Source organism: Odocoileus virginianus, chromosome 12, assembly GCF_023699985.2.
Source record: "Odocoileus virginianus isolate 20LAN1187 ecotype Illinois chromosome 12, Ovbor_1.2, whole genome shotgun sequence".
NCBI classification, from domain to species: domain Eukaryota; kingdom Metazoa; phylum Chordata; class Mammalia; order Artiodactyla; family Cervidae; genus Odocoileus; species Odocoileus virginianus.
The window spans coordinates 64443807-64461505 of NC_069685.1; the positions used below are offsets into that span (position 1 = coordinate 64443807).

General features: G+C 63.7%; 2 protein-coding genes across 3 annotated transcripts in view; one reads left to right on the top strand and one right to left on the bottom strand.

Moving 5' to 3' along the window:
* CABP7 (calcium binding protein 7) lies at window positions 1–11764 on the top strand. Its single transcript, XM_020907127.2, has 5 exons — window positions 1–534; window positions 7483–7626; window positions 8721–8833; window positions 9116–9269; window positions 9465–11764. Exons 1-5 carry the CDS (start codon window positions 426–428, stop codon window positions 9590–9592), a joined length of 648 nt encoding a protein of 215 aa, XP_020762786.1. The 5' UTR covers window positions 1–425; the 3' UTR covers window positions 9593–11764.
* The window catches only part of ZMAT5 (zinc finger matrin-type 5), a 22345-nt gene continuing 15378 nt past the window's right edge, over window positions 10733–17699 (bottom strand). Inside the window, exons 4-6 of one of the 2 annotated variants that reach the window (XM_020907122.2) lie at window positions 15928–16008; window positions 14632–14743; window positions 10733–11125 (exon numbers count right to left, since the gene is read on the bottom strand). In XM_020907122.2, coding sequence (XP_020762781.2) covers window positions 10996–11125; window positions 14632–14743; window positions 15928–16008 — 323 coding nt within the window. In that variant the 3' untranslated portion in view covers window positions 10733–10995. Of the gene's footprint in view, window positions 11126–14631; window positions 14744–15927; window positions 16009–16639; window positions 17560–17699 lie in introns of those variants that run through there. The other variant, XM_020907124.2, reaches the window with a different exon arrangement.

Consider the following 17699-nt stretch of genomic DNA (forward strand, 5'->3'; position numbering starts at 1 on the left):
GGGGAGCGCAGCCAGCGCGACACGGAGCGAGCGAGCGAGCGAGCGAGCAGGGGAGGCGGCGAGAGCCGGAGCGGCGGGCCAGGCGGCCGCGCCGGCGAGCGGACGAGCGGGCGGCCAGCGGAGCGCGCGGGGCACCGAGGAGCGGCAGCGGCGGGCGCAGCGCGCAGCGGCCCGAGCGGAGAGGCCCGAGCGGCGCCGCCCCCGCGGCCCCTGCGGGGCCCCGGCCGGGAGCCCAACGAGGGAGGGGGCGGCATGGACCGGCGGCCCGGGGCGCGGGGGCGCTAGGCCCTCGGAGGGGCGCCCCCCGCCGCGCCGCCCTCCGCAGCCGCGCGCCGCGCCCGCTCCAGCCGCCCCCGGGGCCGCCGCCGGCCCATGAGCCCCGACCTCAAAGTTTGCGGCGGGCGGGCGGGCGCGGAGCCTTCAAGATGCCGTTCCACCCGGTGACGGCGGCGTTGATGTACCGGGGCATCTACACCGTCCCCAACCTGCTGTCGGAACAGCGCCCTGTGGACATCCCCGAGGACGAGCTGGAAGGTGAGTGCCCCGCCGGGACCCCGCCGCCAGACCCCCTACCTGTGCGCCCAGGTGAAACGCGGGCGTAAGGGCGCAGGGGCTGGGGGCTGTCTGCGGGTGCCGCCTGCCAGCTGGGCGCTCCAGCGAACAGCTGCGCGGGGAGGCCAGACCAGGTCGCACCCCTGGGCGCCGCGGTGGGGGGTCGCGAAGGCGAAGGGCCGGCCCAGCCTCCGCCGCGTGGTCCCCCGCGCTGCGGAAACTTGCCGGGCCCCGCAGCGGGGTCACGGGGCCGCGCAGTCCGCGGTGACGGTGCGGCAACGCAGCGGGTTGGGTTGGGGGTCTGAGCTAGGCACCCCCCCCAGCGCCGGCCCCCGGAGCGCCCGCATCCTGATCCCCTCGGCGGCGCCCGCCCGCGGCTCTGCACTCGCATTGACATTCCGCTCGTGTCGCTTTTAAAATCCAATCTGCTCGGGCAACCAGAGAAGGGGAGCGGGCGCCTGCCCTGCTCCTGCCGGCTGCCGGGCGGCCCCCAGCCCCTGTTGCGGGGCCCGTAGCCCTTTCCCCACAGCCCTGCGGGGACCCCAAGCCCCGAGCGCCGGGAAGGCAGCCGGGGAGGTAGTGGCGACAACAAGTGGCCAGACTGGGCGGCTCGGTCGCGATAACCAAGCCTGGTAGGGAAAGGCAGAGAGGGACGCGACCGGATCTGTTCCCCGAGTCCCTCCACCTCTGGACGTGAATGGGGACCTTGGGCAGTGGGCTGGGCAGGATCAGAGCAGATGGCAGAGCCCCGCGTCCTCAGACTGAGGATTCTGGGCAGCTGTGAGACCCCTGGAGCCTGCAGCTATTTCTCTACAGGACTGGGGGCAGGGGCTCAGGTTTCCCCTCCCCCAAGGCCTCCTGGGGGCGGCTGGCAGTGGAGTGAGGGGCTCTGGGCTGATGGGGGTCTTGGCCCCATGGTATCTGCTTGTCTGCTGTTGGGGGAGGGCCTGTGATCACCCAGAGGCTGGGCCTCTCTTCAGGTACCTTAGGGCCAAGGGTCTCTGAGATCTGGGGTTCAACAGGGCCTTTGCGGGGTACAGCTGAGATACCAGTGAAGTCAGGGGTGATGGTGGGAGCACAGGCCACGGAGAGAGGCCCAGCCATACCCCCAAGCCCTGGAGGGAGCAGATCTTGAGGGAGTCAGAGGGGATCAGGGGGGAAGATCAAGGGGAGAAGGCACCCCCACCCCCAAGCCCGCACTGCACCACCATGAGCCACCTGCTTCTCACCACGTCCCCCCAAAAGCCGCCAGAGGTTGGGAAGCTGTGGAAATGGGGTCTGGTGTCTGACGCGGGCAGGACAGATGAATGGGTACCGCTACCGGGTCTCTGGCCTTGAACTCCAAAGCCCAAGTCTGTGTCCTGTCTGGGCCGAAGCCCAGGAACCAGTCTCATCCAGGGCCTAGGAAAAGGAGGGGGTACAGTGAGGGGCAAGAGGGCAGGGTATGGGGCATTAGCCGTCTCTGCCCTAACACTGTCTTCTCCTGCCCGGGCACTCCAAACCTCTTAGAGTTCCCCCCTCCACAGGCCCTCGTCCGTCCCTTCTGGCCAGTCGGACAGAGGTACACTTTGTCCCCCCCGCATCCCAGGCAGCTTTCATCTCATTCTCTGCTCTTGCTCCCAGCATCCCACCATGCCCCTGGCAGCCTTGCTGGGGCCTCACTGGTCCCTCTTCTCCTGATCTCCCAGCCCTGGAGTACGGAGCCCAAGGAAGGGGAGAGGTGGGAGGAGGCTGGGATGCAGGGGTGAGCAGGGCACAGGGCGGGCAGTGCAGGGGTAAGGAGCCCGCAGGCTCCCCTTGGACCGCATGGCGGACATGCTGGCAGGAGCCCAGGAGTGTTAGTCACCAGCCACACCAAACGCACTGCCTGCTTCTCGCCCGTCCCCTTCTCCCGGGCCCTGTGGAGCAGGGGGCCCTGGCACAGGGGACATCTGAAGGGCAGGCTCTCCCTGGGAGGGAGGGGGAGGCAGATGATGCCTGTAGATGCTTGGCGGTCCCCGCCCGTCCGGGGCAGCCTGTGGGCAGCCAAGGATGAGAGCAGAAAGTCCTCTGTGATCGACCCCCTTCTTGGCTGCAGGCACTCTGGAAGCCCTCCTCCGAGGAGACCAGGTCTCTGCAGGCCCCAGTGGTCCTTGGATGCCAAGGGCTGGGTGGGACGGGCGACCATCCATGGCACAGAGTCCCCCTCTGCCCCGTCCACCTCCTCAGTGGCCCGCCAGTGCTCCTGTCCCACCCAGGCCCTCGGCTGGGGGACGCCCGCTGGTGGGCGAGCCGCCTGTGCCAAGGACAGCGAGCCCAGCAGCTCGGGACGAGACGCTGCAGCCAGTACACGCCTGCCTGCAGAGATCCAGGGGGCGGTTAGGACGGGGGAGGGAGGTGGAGAGCGCTGGCTTGCGGTGAGGGCTTCCTAGCCAAGCAGTGAGGGGTTCAAATCTCTGCTCCCTCAATTTATGGAGTGACCTCAGGCAACCACTTGCTTCTCTTGCCTCAGTTTCTCCATCTGTAAAAAGGGGTTGCCTTGCCCGTCCCCAGGGCCGCAAGTGACAGAGGACGTGATGGAAATGCTCAGCACAGGAGGGGCTGGCACAGGGTTCAGTGGGGGCTCGGAGACCAGGGCAGCAGTGGGGAGGCTAAGGAACGGGGAGAGGGAATCGGGGAAAGCCCACGAGGAAGGAACACGCGGTACGCGGGGGACCGGGCCAGAAAGGCAGGCTCGGGGAAGGGGCGGGTGGAAAGGTCCTTGAAGGCCTGTGGACGCACTTAAGGACCCCTGGGTGGGTAGACGTGGCTGGGCAGAGCTGGCCTGGGTCCCTGGCCCTCCTCAAGCGGAGGACAGAATCCCCCAGATTCTCCCCAAGATGCACACTGCACGGCCCCCCACCTGCCAGGCCTGTGGCAGCGCTGAGGCTGACCCCAGTGGCATCGACGGACTTGAGCACCTGAGGGTGGGAGCTGGGGAGCAGCAGGCCCTCCCTCAGAGAGAGGAGGAGGGAGACAGATGGACAGGCAGCCACCCACCAGGACAGGGGTCTGGGCTGGGCACTTGACCTGCTCAGACAGTCAGTGGAGTCTGCACTGCATGGCCAAATGGGGCATTCCAGGTACAGAGGGGTCCCCTTTCCTGCCCCTCTTTCCCGCAAGCCCAGCAGCCACCTCTGCACAGGCCAGAAACTCAGGGAGGCCAAAGTGCTGGGGCGCAGGGCCAATGCCGCGGAGAGGAGCCGTCACCGCAGAGGACACACTCTGCCCCCTGAAAGTGACCTCCAGCCCACACACCCCTTCTCTGGGCTCCGGCTCCCGTGGGGCTGGTTGGGGAGTCTGGCCCTGATGCAGCTCCCCGGGCCAGGGGAGGGATTGAGGGCAGAGGCTGGAGGCAGCAGGAAGGGACCCGTGTCGGCCTGGAAACTCAGAGGCCCTGCCAGCCCTTGCCCGGGCCAGGCGTCCCCATGCCAAGATGGAGCGCGGCAGGCTTCCCCCAGCCTCCTGGGGCAGGAACAGAGTGAGGCTTTCGGAGAAACGCGCCCAGCTGGACTGTGTCAATGGCAGCAGCAGCAACAGGCAAGCCGTGATGCCCACCCTGCTCTGGGAGCCCCCAGCAGCGTCCAGGTCTCCAGGATGGGGCAAGAGTCACATTCTCAGCTCACAAATGAGTCTGTGAAGGTTCAGAGAGGGAGGTGCTGTGTCCAGGTCTCTTGGCTGCTGAGCAGCAAGGCCAGACTCCAAACCCTAGGCCTCCAGGCCCTGGTACCAGCAAACAGGAAGGCTGACTTGGTGTCCGAAGCTCCTTGAGACCTCCCTTCTCCTTCCGGCTCTGCTGGAACATCTGGGATGTTCTGATTTATAGCATCCTGCTCTGAGCCAGGCCCGGCCCAGCCGAGCTCTCACATGCTTGATTTTCCGATTTATTTGTTTCCGCAGCCCCATTGTACAGGTGAGCAAACACCCACCCGAGGGCACCTGGCCAGGACGTAGGAGAGCTGGGATCTGACCCAGGTCTGTGTGACTTAGTGCTGATTCTCTGGCTGAGAAGGTGATCCCGGAACTTGGCCTCGGGGAATCAGCAGGGGCTGGGTCGTGGCTCTGAGCAAGGCTGAGGTCACAGCAAGACAGAGGCGTGAGGGAGCGTGCCAGGGAGGGGTGGCTAAGGGGACACGTGGAAGGGGAGGCGGCGGCTTTTGGACTGACCCAGCGGTCTTGGGAGGTTAGTCCTGCCTGAGAAAGGGATGCCTCTGGGACTGTCGCCTGCCTGGGTACCCCAAGATTCACCTGCTCTGTCCCCTGTGCGTGTATTTTCTCAGGACTTTTAGGAGGAGGTCAGGGGAGCGAGCCAGCACCCACTGCAGCACCACTGTGCTATGAGGCTGCGGTTTTGCCATCCCACAGTGAGATCTCCCAACTGCAGACCCAGAAAGATGGGGTGTCTTCCTTGGGTTCCCACTTCCCCAAACCAGCCCCTGACCTGGGCATCTGAGGATGGTTCATCTGAGGGTGATTTCCCTCCACCTGACTTTGGCTTGATCCTGCTCTTCTGTGGTGGCCCATGGGGGGCAGGGGTCCTTCGGGGCTGCACGAGGACAGGTGGCACCCCAGCCTCCCCCTACCCCCCGCATCTGGCTAACACCTGCCCTCACTAGGATGCTTTGTAAACTAAGAGTAAATGGGTTCTGAGAGGTGGCCCCACACCACGTGGACCATGAACTTCTGCTCAGCTCCTCTGTGTGTGCTCCAGATGTAGGAGGGGGTCCCTGAATCAGTCATTCATTTAACCATTTATTAGCAAATGGCTCGGTTTGGATGACTGCACCCTTCCAGGTCACGGGACACAGCGGTGAACAAGACCCACCCATCCCTGCGCTCATGGCATCTCATAGTTCACAGTCCAGGGTGGTCAGGAAGGAATCCTCGGGGGAAGGGGTCTGTGCAGGGGCATCCGTCTGTGTGATGCTGTCCATCTTTGCTGGGAACCAGGGATGTATCAGAGTTTGCCATGGAGAGGGGACGAGCGTTGCAGGCAAAAGGAACCTCACGTTCAGAGGCCTGCAGGGGGAGCAGCCCTGGTGCCCACCTAGACTGAAAGGGCCCCTAGGGCTGGAGTTCAGGACACGTAAGGTGGGCAGAGCCTGGGCTGGGTCAGGAGGCCAACAGAGCCAGCCAAAAACCTGTGTGTGTGTGTGTGTGTGTGTGTGTGTGTGTGTGTGTGTGTGTGTGTGTGTGTGTGTGTGTGTGTGTGTGTGTGTAGGGTCAGGCACACAACGCCTGGCTGCAATCAGTGTCTTCCTCTCTTACCCAGGACTCCCAGGGGACTGGAACCCCTGCAGCAGCTCTGGAACTGCTGGTCCTCTGCTCACACACCTCTGGGGGTGGGGGGCTTGCGACCTTCTCGATGGCCCAGGGAAATTCTAAGTGGGCGTTGGCCTGGAGTTCCCCGAGTCCAGGGTTTACAGGAGTTCCTGGCCTGGCCCAGCTCTCCCTTCCAAGCTGCTCCTCTGGCCAAGGGGCCACTGGTTAGGAGACTGGTTTCTCAGGCCGTACCTAGGATTGGGGGGGTGGCAGTCCAGAGTCAGAGGGTCTGGGGGCCTAGGCAGCTCAGGTGAGGTCTGTGGACACTTGCCTGGCCTGCGTGGCAGCTGGAACCTTCAGGCCTTGGGTGCAGATGCCAGGTGGGATGAACCTGATGAAGTCTGGGGCTTTGGCCGCAGCCGCCTTGCTATGTGGCTTGGGACACAAGGCCACCCTCTCTGGGCTCTAGTGGGTCCAGCAGGATCAGGGACTGACCGCAAGGTGCAGGATCCCACGGTCAGTCTCAGAGGCTCACAGACCCCCACAGTGGCCACCTAGCCTCCTAGACCTCACTTTCCAGGTGTGCAGCACACCTCTCCTTCCAAATACACCTGCACGCGTGAGCTCCCCTCCACCTGCAGACTGAACAAGGAGACCCCCGGAACTTAAGCAGAGGGGGGTGAGAGTGGACTGAGAGACCCTCCACTCAACGGGAGGTGCTCTGTAGGACCCCTCTGGGGCTGTCTGAGGGACAGCAAGCCCAGAGACAGAGGTGGAGAAGCGAACGGGGGCAGTTTAGAACCCTTCGACCTTCAACCGTTCCTGGATATCTTTGGTAAAACCTCACACCACGACTGCCCATTTTACTGTGGGTAAGACTGAGGCTGGCCCAAGGTCGCACCTCGGGTTGCTTCTCAGGCTCCCGGCCCCGTGCCTTGCTCTCCACCCCTGAGTCACCCAGGTTCCTCGGGGCTGTCTCCCCCTCCATACGATGTGGTGGTCGGGGGGAGTGACCCCCACACCGCAGCTGGCCTGGGCCTGCGGAGGCGCCTCCATCCAGCCTGTCTTCCCCCAAATCTTGGGCTCCGGGAGGCAGTCTGCGCCCAGCTGTCAGCCCGCAGCCGCAGCTGCCTCTCGCGGCCGCCATTAACGAGCGCTGGCCGGTGTTAACGAGCTGAGCCTGGGGAGGAAGTGTGATGGGGGTGGGGGGGAGGACGGGAGGAGCGGGGGTGGGCGGGAAGCCTTTGGCAGCTCACGGAGGACCGGCTCCCCGCCCGAGTCCTCCCCTGCACAGCGGGCTCCGTGGTGCCGGCCACACGGGGTCGTTGTGAGCACGCCTGGAGAGGCTGTGGGAGCCTGGCACGCGGAGCCCAAGACCCTGGGGCAGTCTCATCACTGCTGCCGCCCCGGCTCCACGGCTGTGAGCTTGGCCTGCCCCGAGCTCCAGGGAGGCAGCGCTGTAGTGGACTCGGGCCACCCACCGACTGTCTCTGACCAGACCTGCAGGGTCTCCAAAGGGTGGTGAGGGTCAGGGTGGTGGGGGCGGTCTCCATCCCAGGCTCAGGTGGAGGGGTCTGGGATGCCGGGGGCCTGGGGAGGGGGCTGTCGGGGACAGCGGTGAGGTCCTGACCGGCTCTGCGCCTCCCCCAGAGATCCGAGAGGCCTTCAAAGTCTTCGACCGCGATGGCAATGGTTTCATCTCCAAGCAGGAGCTGGGCACGGCCATGCGCTCCCTGGGCTACATGCCCAACGAGGTGGAGCTGGAGGTCATCATCCAGAGGCTGGACATGGACGGTGAGCCACGCCCCTGTCTGTTTCCTCAGCCCTCACCTGGGGGGACACCGGGGAGCCGAGTCTGGACCCTGAGCCCCCAGGACTGAGCCCACAGGAGTCCTTTCACTCTCACCACTGCCGGTCAGCCCCAAGCCAATGGCAGTTTGCAGCCGGGTCTGGCCCCATTTCTCAGCTGGACGGCTGAGGCCAGACAGAGTGTGACAGCCCCAGCTATACCCAAGAAGTTGGAGACTCTGTACCTCTGTATTCCAAGAATTTTTTCTTTTTTTGACCGTGTTGTAGCTTGTGGGATCTTAGTTCCCCAACTAGGGGTTCAACCCATCCCCCCTACAGTGGAAGCAAGGAGTCCTAACCACTGGGAAGTCTCCACGAAAATTTTAAAGTACAGAAAAGAATATCTACTAAATGGGCTTCCCTGGTGGCTCGGTGGTAAAGAATCCGCCTACAAGGCAGGAGATGGGGGTTCGATCCCTGGGTTGGGAAGATCCCCTGGAGAAGGTAATAGTAACCCACTCTGGTATTCTTGCCTGGGAAACCCCATGGACAGTGGAGCCTGGTGGGCTACAGTCCATGGGACTGCAAAGAATTGGACACGACTGAGCGACTAAACAATATATTAATATGCCAGTTCCCATCACCAAAAAAAAAAACCATCATTAGTTGTATTTGCCATCTGGCTTTCAATGAAGGAAAAACTCGTAAGCACCAGGAAGGCCCAGTCCTCTCCTCCCAGTCTCCTCTGGCCCCTCCCACGCCCCCTCTCCACAGGGACGGCACCTGCCCACCTGGGTGGGTGGTCCCCCATCCTGAGCTTCGTTTCCTGTGTGTTGGGGGGCGGATGTCGGCCCTACACCTGCTCCGGGCAGCAGCGTTCGGGGTGAAACACGTCTCCCACGGGCGAGGCCAGTCAGGGCCCGCCTGCCGCACCGCAGCCCCCACACACACCTGTCAGGCGGGGCCTCCACACACTTGGTGGCTTCAGCGTCGGCCTGGAGCCTGGCGCGGGAGGCTCCGAGGAGGGGCTCCCTGGGTCCCCACGAGGCCCGCGGCGCCCGGTGCGGCCTCCCAGCTGACTGGGACCCTGCCCACTCCAGGTGACGGCCAGGTGGACTTTGAGGAGTTTGTAACCCTCCTGGGACCCAAGCTTTCCACCTCGGGGATCCCGGAGAAGTTCCACGGCACTGACTTTGACACCGTCTTCTGGAAGGTACGCCCTGGGTGACTGGAGGGCTGTAGTGGGGCCATCGAAGGGTCGGGCCCACGCTGTAGAGTGGGGGCAGTGACGCCTCCAGGCTTGTCCCCTGGGCCAAGGGCTTCCCTGGGGAGGCCACTGGGTTGAGGACTTAAGGAGAGGGGTGAGCGGTTCCCAGCCCTCCGGGACCTGGAGGCTCGTCGCCGGCTTGTGTGGCCGCAGGGGCTGGGTGGGGACGGTTGGTGTTGGGGGCTGTGGTGGCCGTGGCCAGAGCACCGTGTCTGCCCCGCACCCAAGTGCGACATGCAGAAGCTGACCGTGGACGAGCTGAAGCGACTGCTCTACGACACCTTCTGTGAGCACCTGTCCATGAAGGACATCGAGAACATCATCATGACGGAGGAGGAGAGCCACCTGGGCACGGCGGAGGAGTGCCCCGTGGATGTGGAGAGTGAGTGGCCCCCGGGGACCCCGGGCGGGGCAGCGGAGGAACCCGGGCTGGGGGAGGGGAGCGCTGGGGGCCCTCCTCGTCCACCCCAGACGCCGCACCTCCACGCGCCCCGTGCGGAAGGGCAGGCGGCCCCTGAGTCCATCGCTTGGCTGTCCCTTCTGTCTCTCTGCTGCTTCCCGGTGGCGGCGGCCGCAGCCTGCTCCAACCAGCAAATCCGCCAGACGTGCGTGCGGAAGAGCCTCATCTGCGCCTTCGCCATCGCCTTCATCATCAGCGTCATGCTCATCGCGGCCAACCAGGTGCTGCGCAGCGGCATGAAATAGGCGCCTGGTGCGCAGGGCCGGGGGCCGCCCCTCACCGCCCTGCCTACGCCCGCCGCCCACCCCCGCCGCTGCCCCTGGGCCGCCCCCGCGTGTCCTTCAGGGCCTTGCATGGGCCGTGGCCCCGCCTTGGAGGGCCCGGCCCCACCTGCACCCTGCGTGCCCCACCCTGGCCTGCTGTCCCGTAACACCAACTCTTCCCGCTGTCCGGGGCGGTGGGGGGCTCCGGGACGTTAACAGGAGGAATCTGTGCAGGGCCTGGGAGCTGCTGGGCTCCCGGAGGCAGGAGGAGGCACCGTGTGCCCAGCCTGGTGCCTGAGGGGTGCCCGGGGCCGTGGGACGAGCACCTCCTGGAGTGGGACGAGGTCGGGGTCTCCTGGGCCCTGAGCAAGCCCGCCCTCTGCTGATTTCCTCCCTGTGACCTTCCCTAGACTCAAGCCAGCCTTCGTCCTCACACTAGAGAATCAGCCCATTTCAGAGAGGAGGAGTCTGAGGTCCAGAGGGCTCCCAGAATTGGCCTCAGCTCCCCCCATCAATGGTGATTTTCAGGAAGGGCAGAAGCTCAGGAAAGATGGAGCCCGGTAGCCACCCCACCCATTGGGCGCCCCCACCAGAGGCCCAGTGACCAGGGGGCCTCATTGCCCGCCAGCACCCAGCACAGCATCTCGACCTGGAGTGCAGGCTGTGCTGTGGGCCCCCCGGGCCGCCTGTGTGGTCTCCCCACCCATCAGGGGGCTGGCTCCTCCAGGGTGGGAGCCCCCCTGATGTCGGTGCTGGGACGCTCAGCCAGGCTGCTCACCCCAGCCCAGGGCCCGCCCTCTGGGGGTCGCCCACTTCTCCACACCATCCAGGCCGGAGACCCGGCTCCGAGCCCCGCCCGAGCTGTGCCACCTCGTGGTTGGCACGGGTGGATGTGGGGGCCGGGACAGCAGACCCGGTCCTCAGCTCCCCTCCCCAGATTCGGAGCCACGCCTGGTCTGGACCAGTCCTGCCCAGCCGCGCTGAGCCTCCACCGCCCCCCAGGGAGAGAAGGTCAGCGAGCACTGGTCAGGCCGGAGAGGACCTCACCTCGCCCATCTCCCGACCCAGGGCCAGAGCACGGAGCAGAGGGCGCCAGGCGAGGGGCAAGGGCAGCCACGCCACTGTGGTGACAGACTCTTTATAAACATCAGAAAGGAAGTCCTCTGAAATGTCCGCTGAGGGGGTGGGCATGGAGCGGCCTGGTACCCAGTCAGGACCAGGGCTGCACCTGGCAGGGGTGGGGGGGCGCTCAGGTCTCAGAGGGGCCCAGGCTTGAGTTTCCCACGCTCCATGGGGCGCAGCGGGAGGGGGCCTCGGTGTCCGCCGTAGGAGCCCTTCTCTTGGTTGTGGCTGACTCACGAGCTCGCCAGGCAGGGAGGAGGGGCTCAGCCCCAGTGGACGCTGGGCTGAAGGGGCCACCCCCCAGGCGGGGGTGCCCGCAGGGACGGAGGCAGCTCCTGGACTGGCGGCCAGCCCACGGGGTACTGGAACACGGTGGCTCTCACGGGCTCAGCCCTAGACCCAGAGGGAAAGACGGAGAATTAAGAGTGGGGCGCTGCGGCCCAGGCTAGGGCACTACCCCCCTGCCCAGCTCACCCTCCCCAGCACCCCAGCTGTGGGGTGGGAGGGCGCTGCCTGAATCACCAGTTCAGGAAGGCAGAGCCTCAGAAACACGCAGGCTCTTTGAGCTGCCCCTCTAGGAATGTGCCCAAGGAAATAGTGGGGGTTGGGGGCAGAGACAGCTATGAGAGATGGGAGGAACCTAAGGAGTCCACCTGTGGGGGAGGGGTAAATGGATAAATATATATGCACGTTCACAGCAGAGAATGCTATGCAACCTGTGTGAGAACAGGGGCCGACTTATATGCACTGATGAGGAAAGGTGTCATGACATGCTGTGTGAGGAGGGTAGAAAAAGCAGCTTATAAAATAATGTATATAGCATGATACTATTTTTGTTTAAAGATATATAACATATATAAATGCATAAAAAGAAAAAAAACCTGGAAGACACAGCAAAATGTTAACAGTGGTTCTATCTGAGTGGTGCAATTATGGGTGATTTTTTTTTTCTACTTCTTTTATACTTTTCAAGAAAAGTTTTACAAGCATGCACGCCTTTGAAATCAGAAAAAAAAATATTGTCTAAATTTTTTTTTTTTTTATAAAGCCTCATTTCTCTAGAACTCTATTCACTCTCCTCCCCCTTGAGGTCCACCATCCTGGGAGCCGCCTCCTGGGGACCGGGGCCTGTGTGAAGCACGCACCCCCGCTGTGCGCAGCCTGGGGCGGCCCTGTCCTCAGGGAGCCTGCCCCACCCGCTACCTCCACAGCCGCTTGATCCTCCTGGACTTGAGCCCCACACAGGCTGCTGCTCGAGCTTCAGCCTGCCCAGCCCTCCCCTCAACCCCCTCACCCCCAGGCCCCGCATTCAGTGTGGGCAAGGTCCTGGGGGCTGGCGGCAGCCCCGGGGCCAGCCATGGCCAGCTATCTGCAGGAGGTCTGGAGGCTTGGGGCCCCTCTCTGGCCTGACCCGCCTCAGACCCAGACCCACAGCGAGGGCTTCAGGCGGCCTCGGGACCTCCCGAGGCGTGAGGACAGGGGAATCCCTGCTCGGCTGTCTGCTGCCTGCCAGAATGCACAGAGAGCGGCTCCCACTGTGATTTACGGCGTCGGGGAGACGTCAGAAACTCCAGCAGCCGCAGAGAAGGGTGGGAGTGAGGTGGGAGGCCCTGCGGCTGCTGGAAGGGATGCCCCGGCTGCCCTCCAAGCCTGGGCTCCCCGCGGGGCCAGGGTGCCCTGCTGCTCCACAGAGAGGGTGTGACCCATCGGGGAGCCCCGTCCTGCCTCCGGGACTCTGGGCAGACTCCCGGCAGACTCCCGGGCGGCCGAGGGCTCCCGCCAGGAGAAGGGCACGTTCCCCAGGCCCGCAGGCCCCTCCAGTCCGCACAGAGCAGACGGGGACGCGGGCGCCCAGTGTGCCTGGCACGGGGACAGGGGCAGCTCTCCTCTCTTGCTGTCCTCTGCCCTGGGCCCAGTTAGGAGGAGAGAGTCTCAGGGAGGCGCCTGGGCTGAACAGGAGCGCCCGGCCCGGGGAGGGTACAGAGGGGAGATTAAGATGGATAAAGTCACAATCTGAAGCGCCAACAATGGAAAGCGGGATGAGCCCTGGCCTGGCCGGGGATTAGCCTGCTGGTCTGAGGCCGGCCCCCAGCTCCCAGCACTGCCCGCTCCAGCAGGACCCTCAGGGTCAGTCTGCCGGGGTGGGGGGCAGGGGACACACAAGCAGCAGGCTGGGGCCCCCTCCAGCCTGCATCTCCCCTTCACAAGGAGGGCTGGCCCGACTCAGCTTGACGGCTCTGCTCGGCCTGGGGGGTCGGAGCCCTTGGGGCTGGGTGGCCCCAGGTAGGCCAGGCAGCCATCTGGGCCCTGTGTGTCCTGGTGGGGGGGAACAGACACACCCCGAGAGGTAGAGGGGCCCCCAGGCCCGTCCCCACCAGGCGCCCACGGCACTAACAGCCAGGAATGGTCTGCTGGGCAGGCCCCTCTCCCCAGATGCTCTCCTCAGCCAGCATGTCCTGGGGCTGCGCCACATTGCTGATGCGTGAGCTCCGGGCCGTGAGGGGGAGGCCCAGGGCGGGGCGGTCTGGGGAAGGGAGACGTCTCAGCTAAAGCTTGAAGGATGAGTCTGACTCTGCCAGGCAGACATGGGGGGGGCGGGCAGTTCCAGGCCGAGGAAATAGCACAAGGCGCCCCGAAATCAGGAACGCCCACCACATCTAAGAAGCCGCCAAGTGTCCTGACAGGACGGGGGAGGTGAGAAGGTGACCCCCATTGGCCACGGAGGCGGCAGAGAAATTAGCCAGGGCCCTTCAAGGTGGGCGGCGGAGTCCAGGCCCCCCTGAGGGGGAGGAGGCCCGGAGCGTTTCAGCAGGGGCTGGGGCCAGGGAGTGTTCTAAAAGCTGGTTGGGGTGGTTGTGTGGAGGATGGACCTCCAAGGTCATAACCGCTCCTGACGGGACCAGAAGGAGGGGCTGTCACGCTCCAACATAAGAGTCACGGCTGTACTGTGTGTTTTCAAGGTCAGGGGACAAACTGGGCACAGATTTAAAAGCAGGATTAATTTTAAAACAGCTTAACGAGCTCTCCTCACTGGGGCATGGAGAAGGCAGGAGGCTTGGCCCTCACCTCCTGTTGGAGCCTCAAGGGGAGGCCTCACCCCACAGACTGTGCCGGCCGGGCCTATGACCATGAGGTGCCACTGCAGACATCACCGGTTCTGGAGCCCCGGTGCAGCCGGGCGCGGGCGACCTCCCCACGTCCGGCGGCTCCCGAGCACGTCCCGTAGCCCTCTTCCTCCCTTCTCTCTCAATACCTGGGGGAAGGCCCCAGGAGCCCCAGCTCTGGCCTTGGCCGTAACCTTGAGGGGCAGAACCTGGGTGTCTGACCCAGGCTGCTCCCGTAGGAGGGGTGAAGGGCACCCTGTCTACTCCTGGGCCCAGGCAGCAGCTGGATCAGCCCCACCCCAGCCCCCTCCTCAAGGCCAATGTCGAGGAGTCTGTCACCCCCCATGCCATCCCGGCTCTGCCCACTCAGAGCTGTGTGCCCCCCGACACGTCACGCCTCCCACGAGCCTCCCTTCCCCTTCTGCAGGGTCGGGGCAACCGTGGCCCTCTGGCAGGGTCTAGAGGGGGCAGTGACCATGGTCCGGCCCCTCCCTCTGGGGAGGGACACTGAGTGATGTGGAGTCAAGCTGCCTTGGCCACCTGTCCGCCTTCAGCCAGGGCAAACTACCATAAGGGGGAGACACCAAGGCTGGGCACAAGGCCAGGCACGGGAACCTACAAGCGAGTGCCCGTCAGCCTCTGGCCAGGCCTGGGGGCCGAGAGCCCCGATGTGGCCCCCCTGGGGAGTCCGACGTGGGCATCCGTGTCTGGTCCTTGGGCAGTTGGTGGTGGCAAGGGCGAGCTGGCTGGGGTCCTGCTCCTGGAGGGCGCGGAGGCAGGACCACGGGGCCATACCTGCTGCTTGGGGCGGAGCTCATCCGCTTGGCTCGCTTCTCCAGCCAGTCCTCCAGGTGGACCTCAGGAAGCTCGGCGACGTCCAGCGGCCACTCCCTGGCCCGCCTCTCCTCTGGGGGGACAGACAGATGGGCGAGTGAGGGCCATACTCACTCCCACATGGCAGGTGGAACCTTCTGGGGTGGGGGGCACAGGCTGGGAGGCCAGGAGCGAAGCCTCTGGCCTGTCTCCACCTGCGGCCACCTGCCTCCCCAGGCAGTGCCCCCGGGCCTCCCTGCTTCCTCATCAATGGAGACCTAACCATGGCTGCCCCCAGCTTTCTGGAGGTGGACACGGGATAACGTGTATTGAGAGCCTGGTCTTCAGGAGGGTCCAAACCCTACTGGGACTGGGGAGGCAGTGTGGGCTGCAGAACAGGGCAGAGTCTCTGTGCTCCCCGCTCCACAGGCCATCGGTTCTGAGAGACAGTGGTGGGGAGGGCCTGCAGATATAGCTGGCTGCTGGGATGCGCCGGCCTGGCCCGCGGGCCTCACTTCTGCCCTGGAAAAGCGCCGAGAGACCTCTGTCTGTGCCAGGGCTGCGGCTGCACTGCCACCAGCCCCCTGGGGCAGGCACTGCCCACACAGTCTGACTGGGCAGAGGGGAGTGAGGCCCATCAGGGGATGAGGGCGAAGGCCAGGCCGCCCCAGACGCTCGCTGGCCACGTGGAGGGAGGCACCGCGCTTGCTGGGGGCTCAGGCAAGGCTGTTTCTCCATGGGTTCAGTGAGGGGCAGCAGAAGATCGATAAAGACCACCTAAGAGGGAATTCCCTTTTCTCTAATTGCAGCAGTAGGAAGTGAATGGCGGACAAAGGTGGACAGGCCGGTCTCCAGGCGGACGCTGACCTCACCTTTCCATAGAGCGCCCTGAGGTCAGGGAAGGTGCTCTCTTCATCCCCTCGGACCCAGAGCGGCAACAGGGGAGCTGCCAGGGGCCGAGGAGGGACCCCAAACACGTGGCCTGAGTGAGGAAGGGCGGGTGGGTGTACAAGAATGAAGGGCAGGCTAGCAGGGCCCCGGCGGGGCTGAGGCACACCCTCAGGACTCCCGAGCAGGAAGCCATGCGTCTCATTTTAAACCCAGCTGGGGACATGGACGGGAGCTTCTGGCTCCTTCCCCACTCATGCCCGGGGTGAACGGAAGGCAGCTCCTGAAGCCACAGGCCACCCAACATGGTAGTTCCAAAAGAGGGGGTGGGGGAGACGCAGCAACCCCCCCAGCTACCCCTGCCCCCAGCCCAGGGCCCCGGAGACGCACCCTCCACCTGGATGCTCAGCTCCTGCAGGTCTCGCTCTGACATGTGGGAGAATCTGCAGTTGGAGCCAAAGTCGCACTGGCCTGCAACGGGAGGACAGTTACTCACTGCTGGAAGGGACTGCCCTGGGCTGACGGGCAGCCTGAGGAGGGGCGCGCTGGCGCCGGGGACTAAGGAGTGGCCACCCCAGCCCTGAAGAGACAGCTGCACTCTCTCTGGCCACAGGAGCTGCCAGAACGGCCTGTCTGGTCGCCCAGGCCCTGCTCACAGCCCTTCCCTGGCCGGAGACCAAAGTCCACTGTAGCCTCCAGTGAGTGAGTGAGTGAAAGTCGCTCAGTCATGTCCGACTCTTTGCAATCTCATAGACTATACAGTCCATGGAATTCTCCAGGCCAGAATACTGGAGTGGGTAGCCTTTCCCTTCTTCAGGGGATCTTCCCAACCCAGGGATCGAACCCAGGTCTCCCACATGGCAGGTGGATTCTTTACTAGCTGAGCCACAAGAGAAGCCCAAGAATACTGGAGTAGGTAGCCTATCCCTTCTCCAGGGGATCTTCCTGACCCAGGGATCAAACCGGGGTCTCCTGCATTGCAGGTGGATTCTTTACCAACTTACAAGGGAAGTAAGCCCTCTAGTGACTGGGCTCCATTAAGCCTCTGCAGGCTTGTCCCCTGTCACCTCCCCCACCCCGCCCCATCAAGCTGTGGTGGGGCCCTGCGAGGGCCCTGCTGCCTTGCGCCCGCCCCCTGGGGGCCCCTGCCTATGGCGCGTGGTTGGGGGTGGGGCACAAGCAGCTGGACTGCTCCCCAGAAAGGCTCTCACGGCAGCGTTGTCTAGGAGGTGCCGAAGTCCAGGGTGGCATTCCGAATCTTAACTGTGGAGACCAAAAAGTGTCTCAAAATAACAAGAGACTGTGGGGCTGGGGGAGGGATAAACTGGACATATACAGCCTCCTGAATATAAAACAGATAACTAATAAGAATCTACTGTATAGCACGGGGAACTCTACTCTGTAACGGCCTATATGAGAAGAGAATCTAAAACAAACAGTGGGTATAAACAGACGTATAACTGAATCACTTTGCCATACACCTGAAACTAATACATCACTGTAAATCAACACTGTAAGTCACTGTAAATCAACACTGTAAATCAATCCAATAAAAATAGAGAAAAAACAAACACACAGGAGATAGAGGTGTCCTAAGCCAGCCTCTCGGACCATGTCATGTTCAGGACACACTGGGGGCAGCGCTGCCTCCTGAGGGGAGCGTAGCCATTCACCCCGCTTTCCGAGGCCAACAGCAGTGCCAAGCCCCCTCTCACAGCTTGCTAACCGCCATGGAGTCCCTCTTTGCTTTGCCGCGAGGAAACTCAGGGCCAGGCCCTTGGTAAACACAGAGGACCTCGGGGCAAGCCTGGAGGAGAGGACCGTTCTGCCCTTGCCCCATTCTTCCTACCCTTGTTTTCACCTGCCTTTGGTTCCTCCACTTGCTGAGGTTTCTGTCTCTTTGAACTACATGCATCTTTATTAGCTGGGTACTGAGCGGTGAAAGCAACACCCAGCACGCTTTGTTCGAACTCTGAAGCTTCTTGCTATTGTCGGACCTGTTAGCGTCTCCAGCCGTGCCTGCTGGGAGGGAGAGCGCGGTGAAGGTCAGGCTCCCAGGCTAACTTAATCAGCCAGTCTACTACACCCATCAGTGTCTCTTGGATTGACTCGCAGGCTCTCACTCACCCAGTGCTTGCTTGTCCTGGGTGACCTGATAAAAT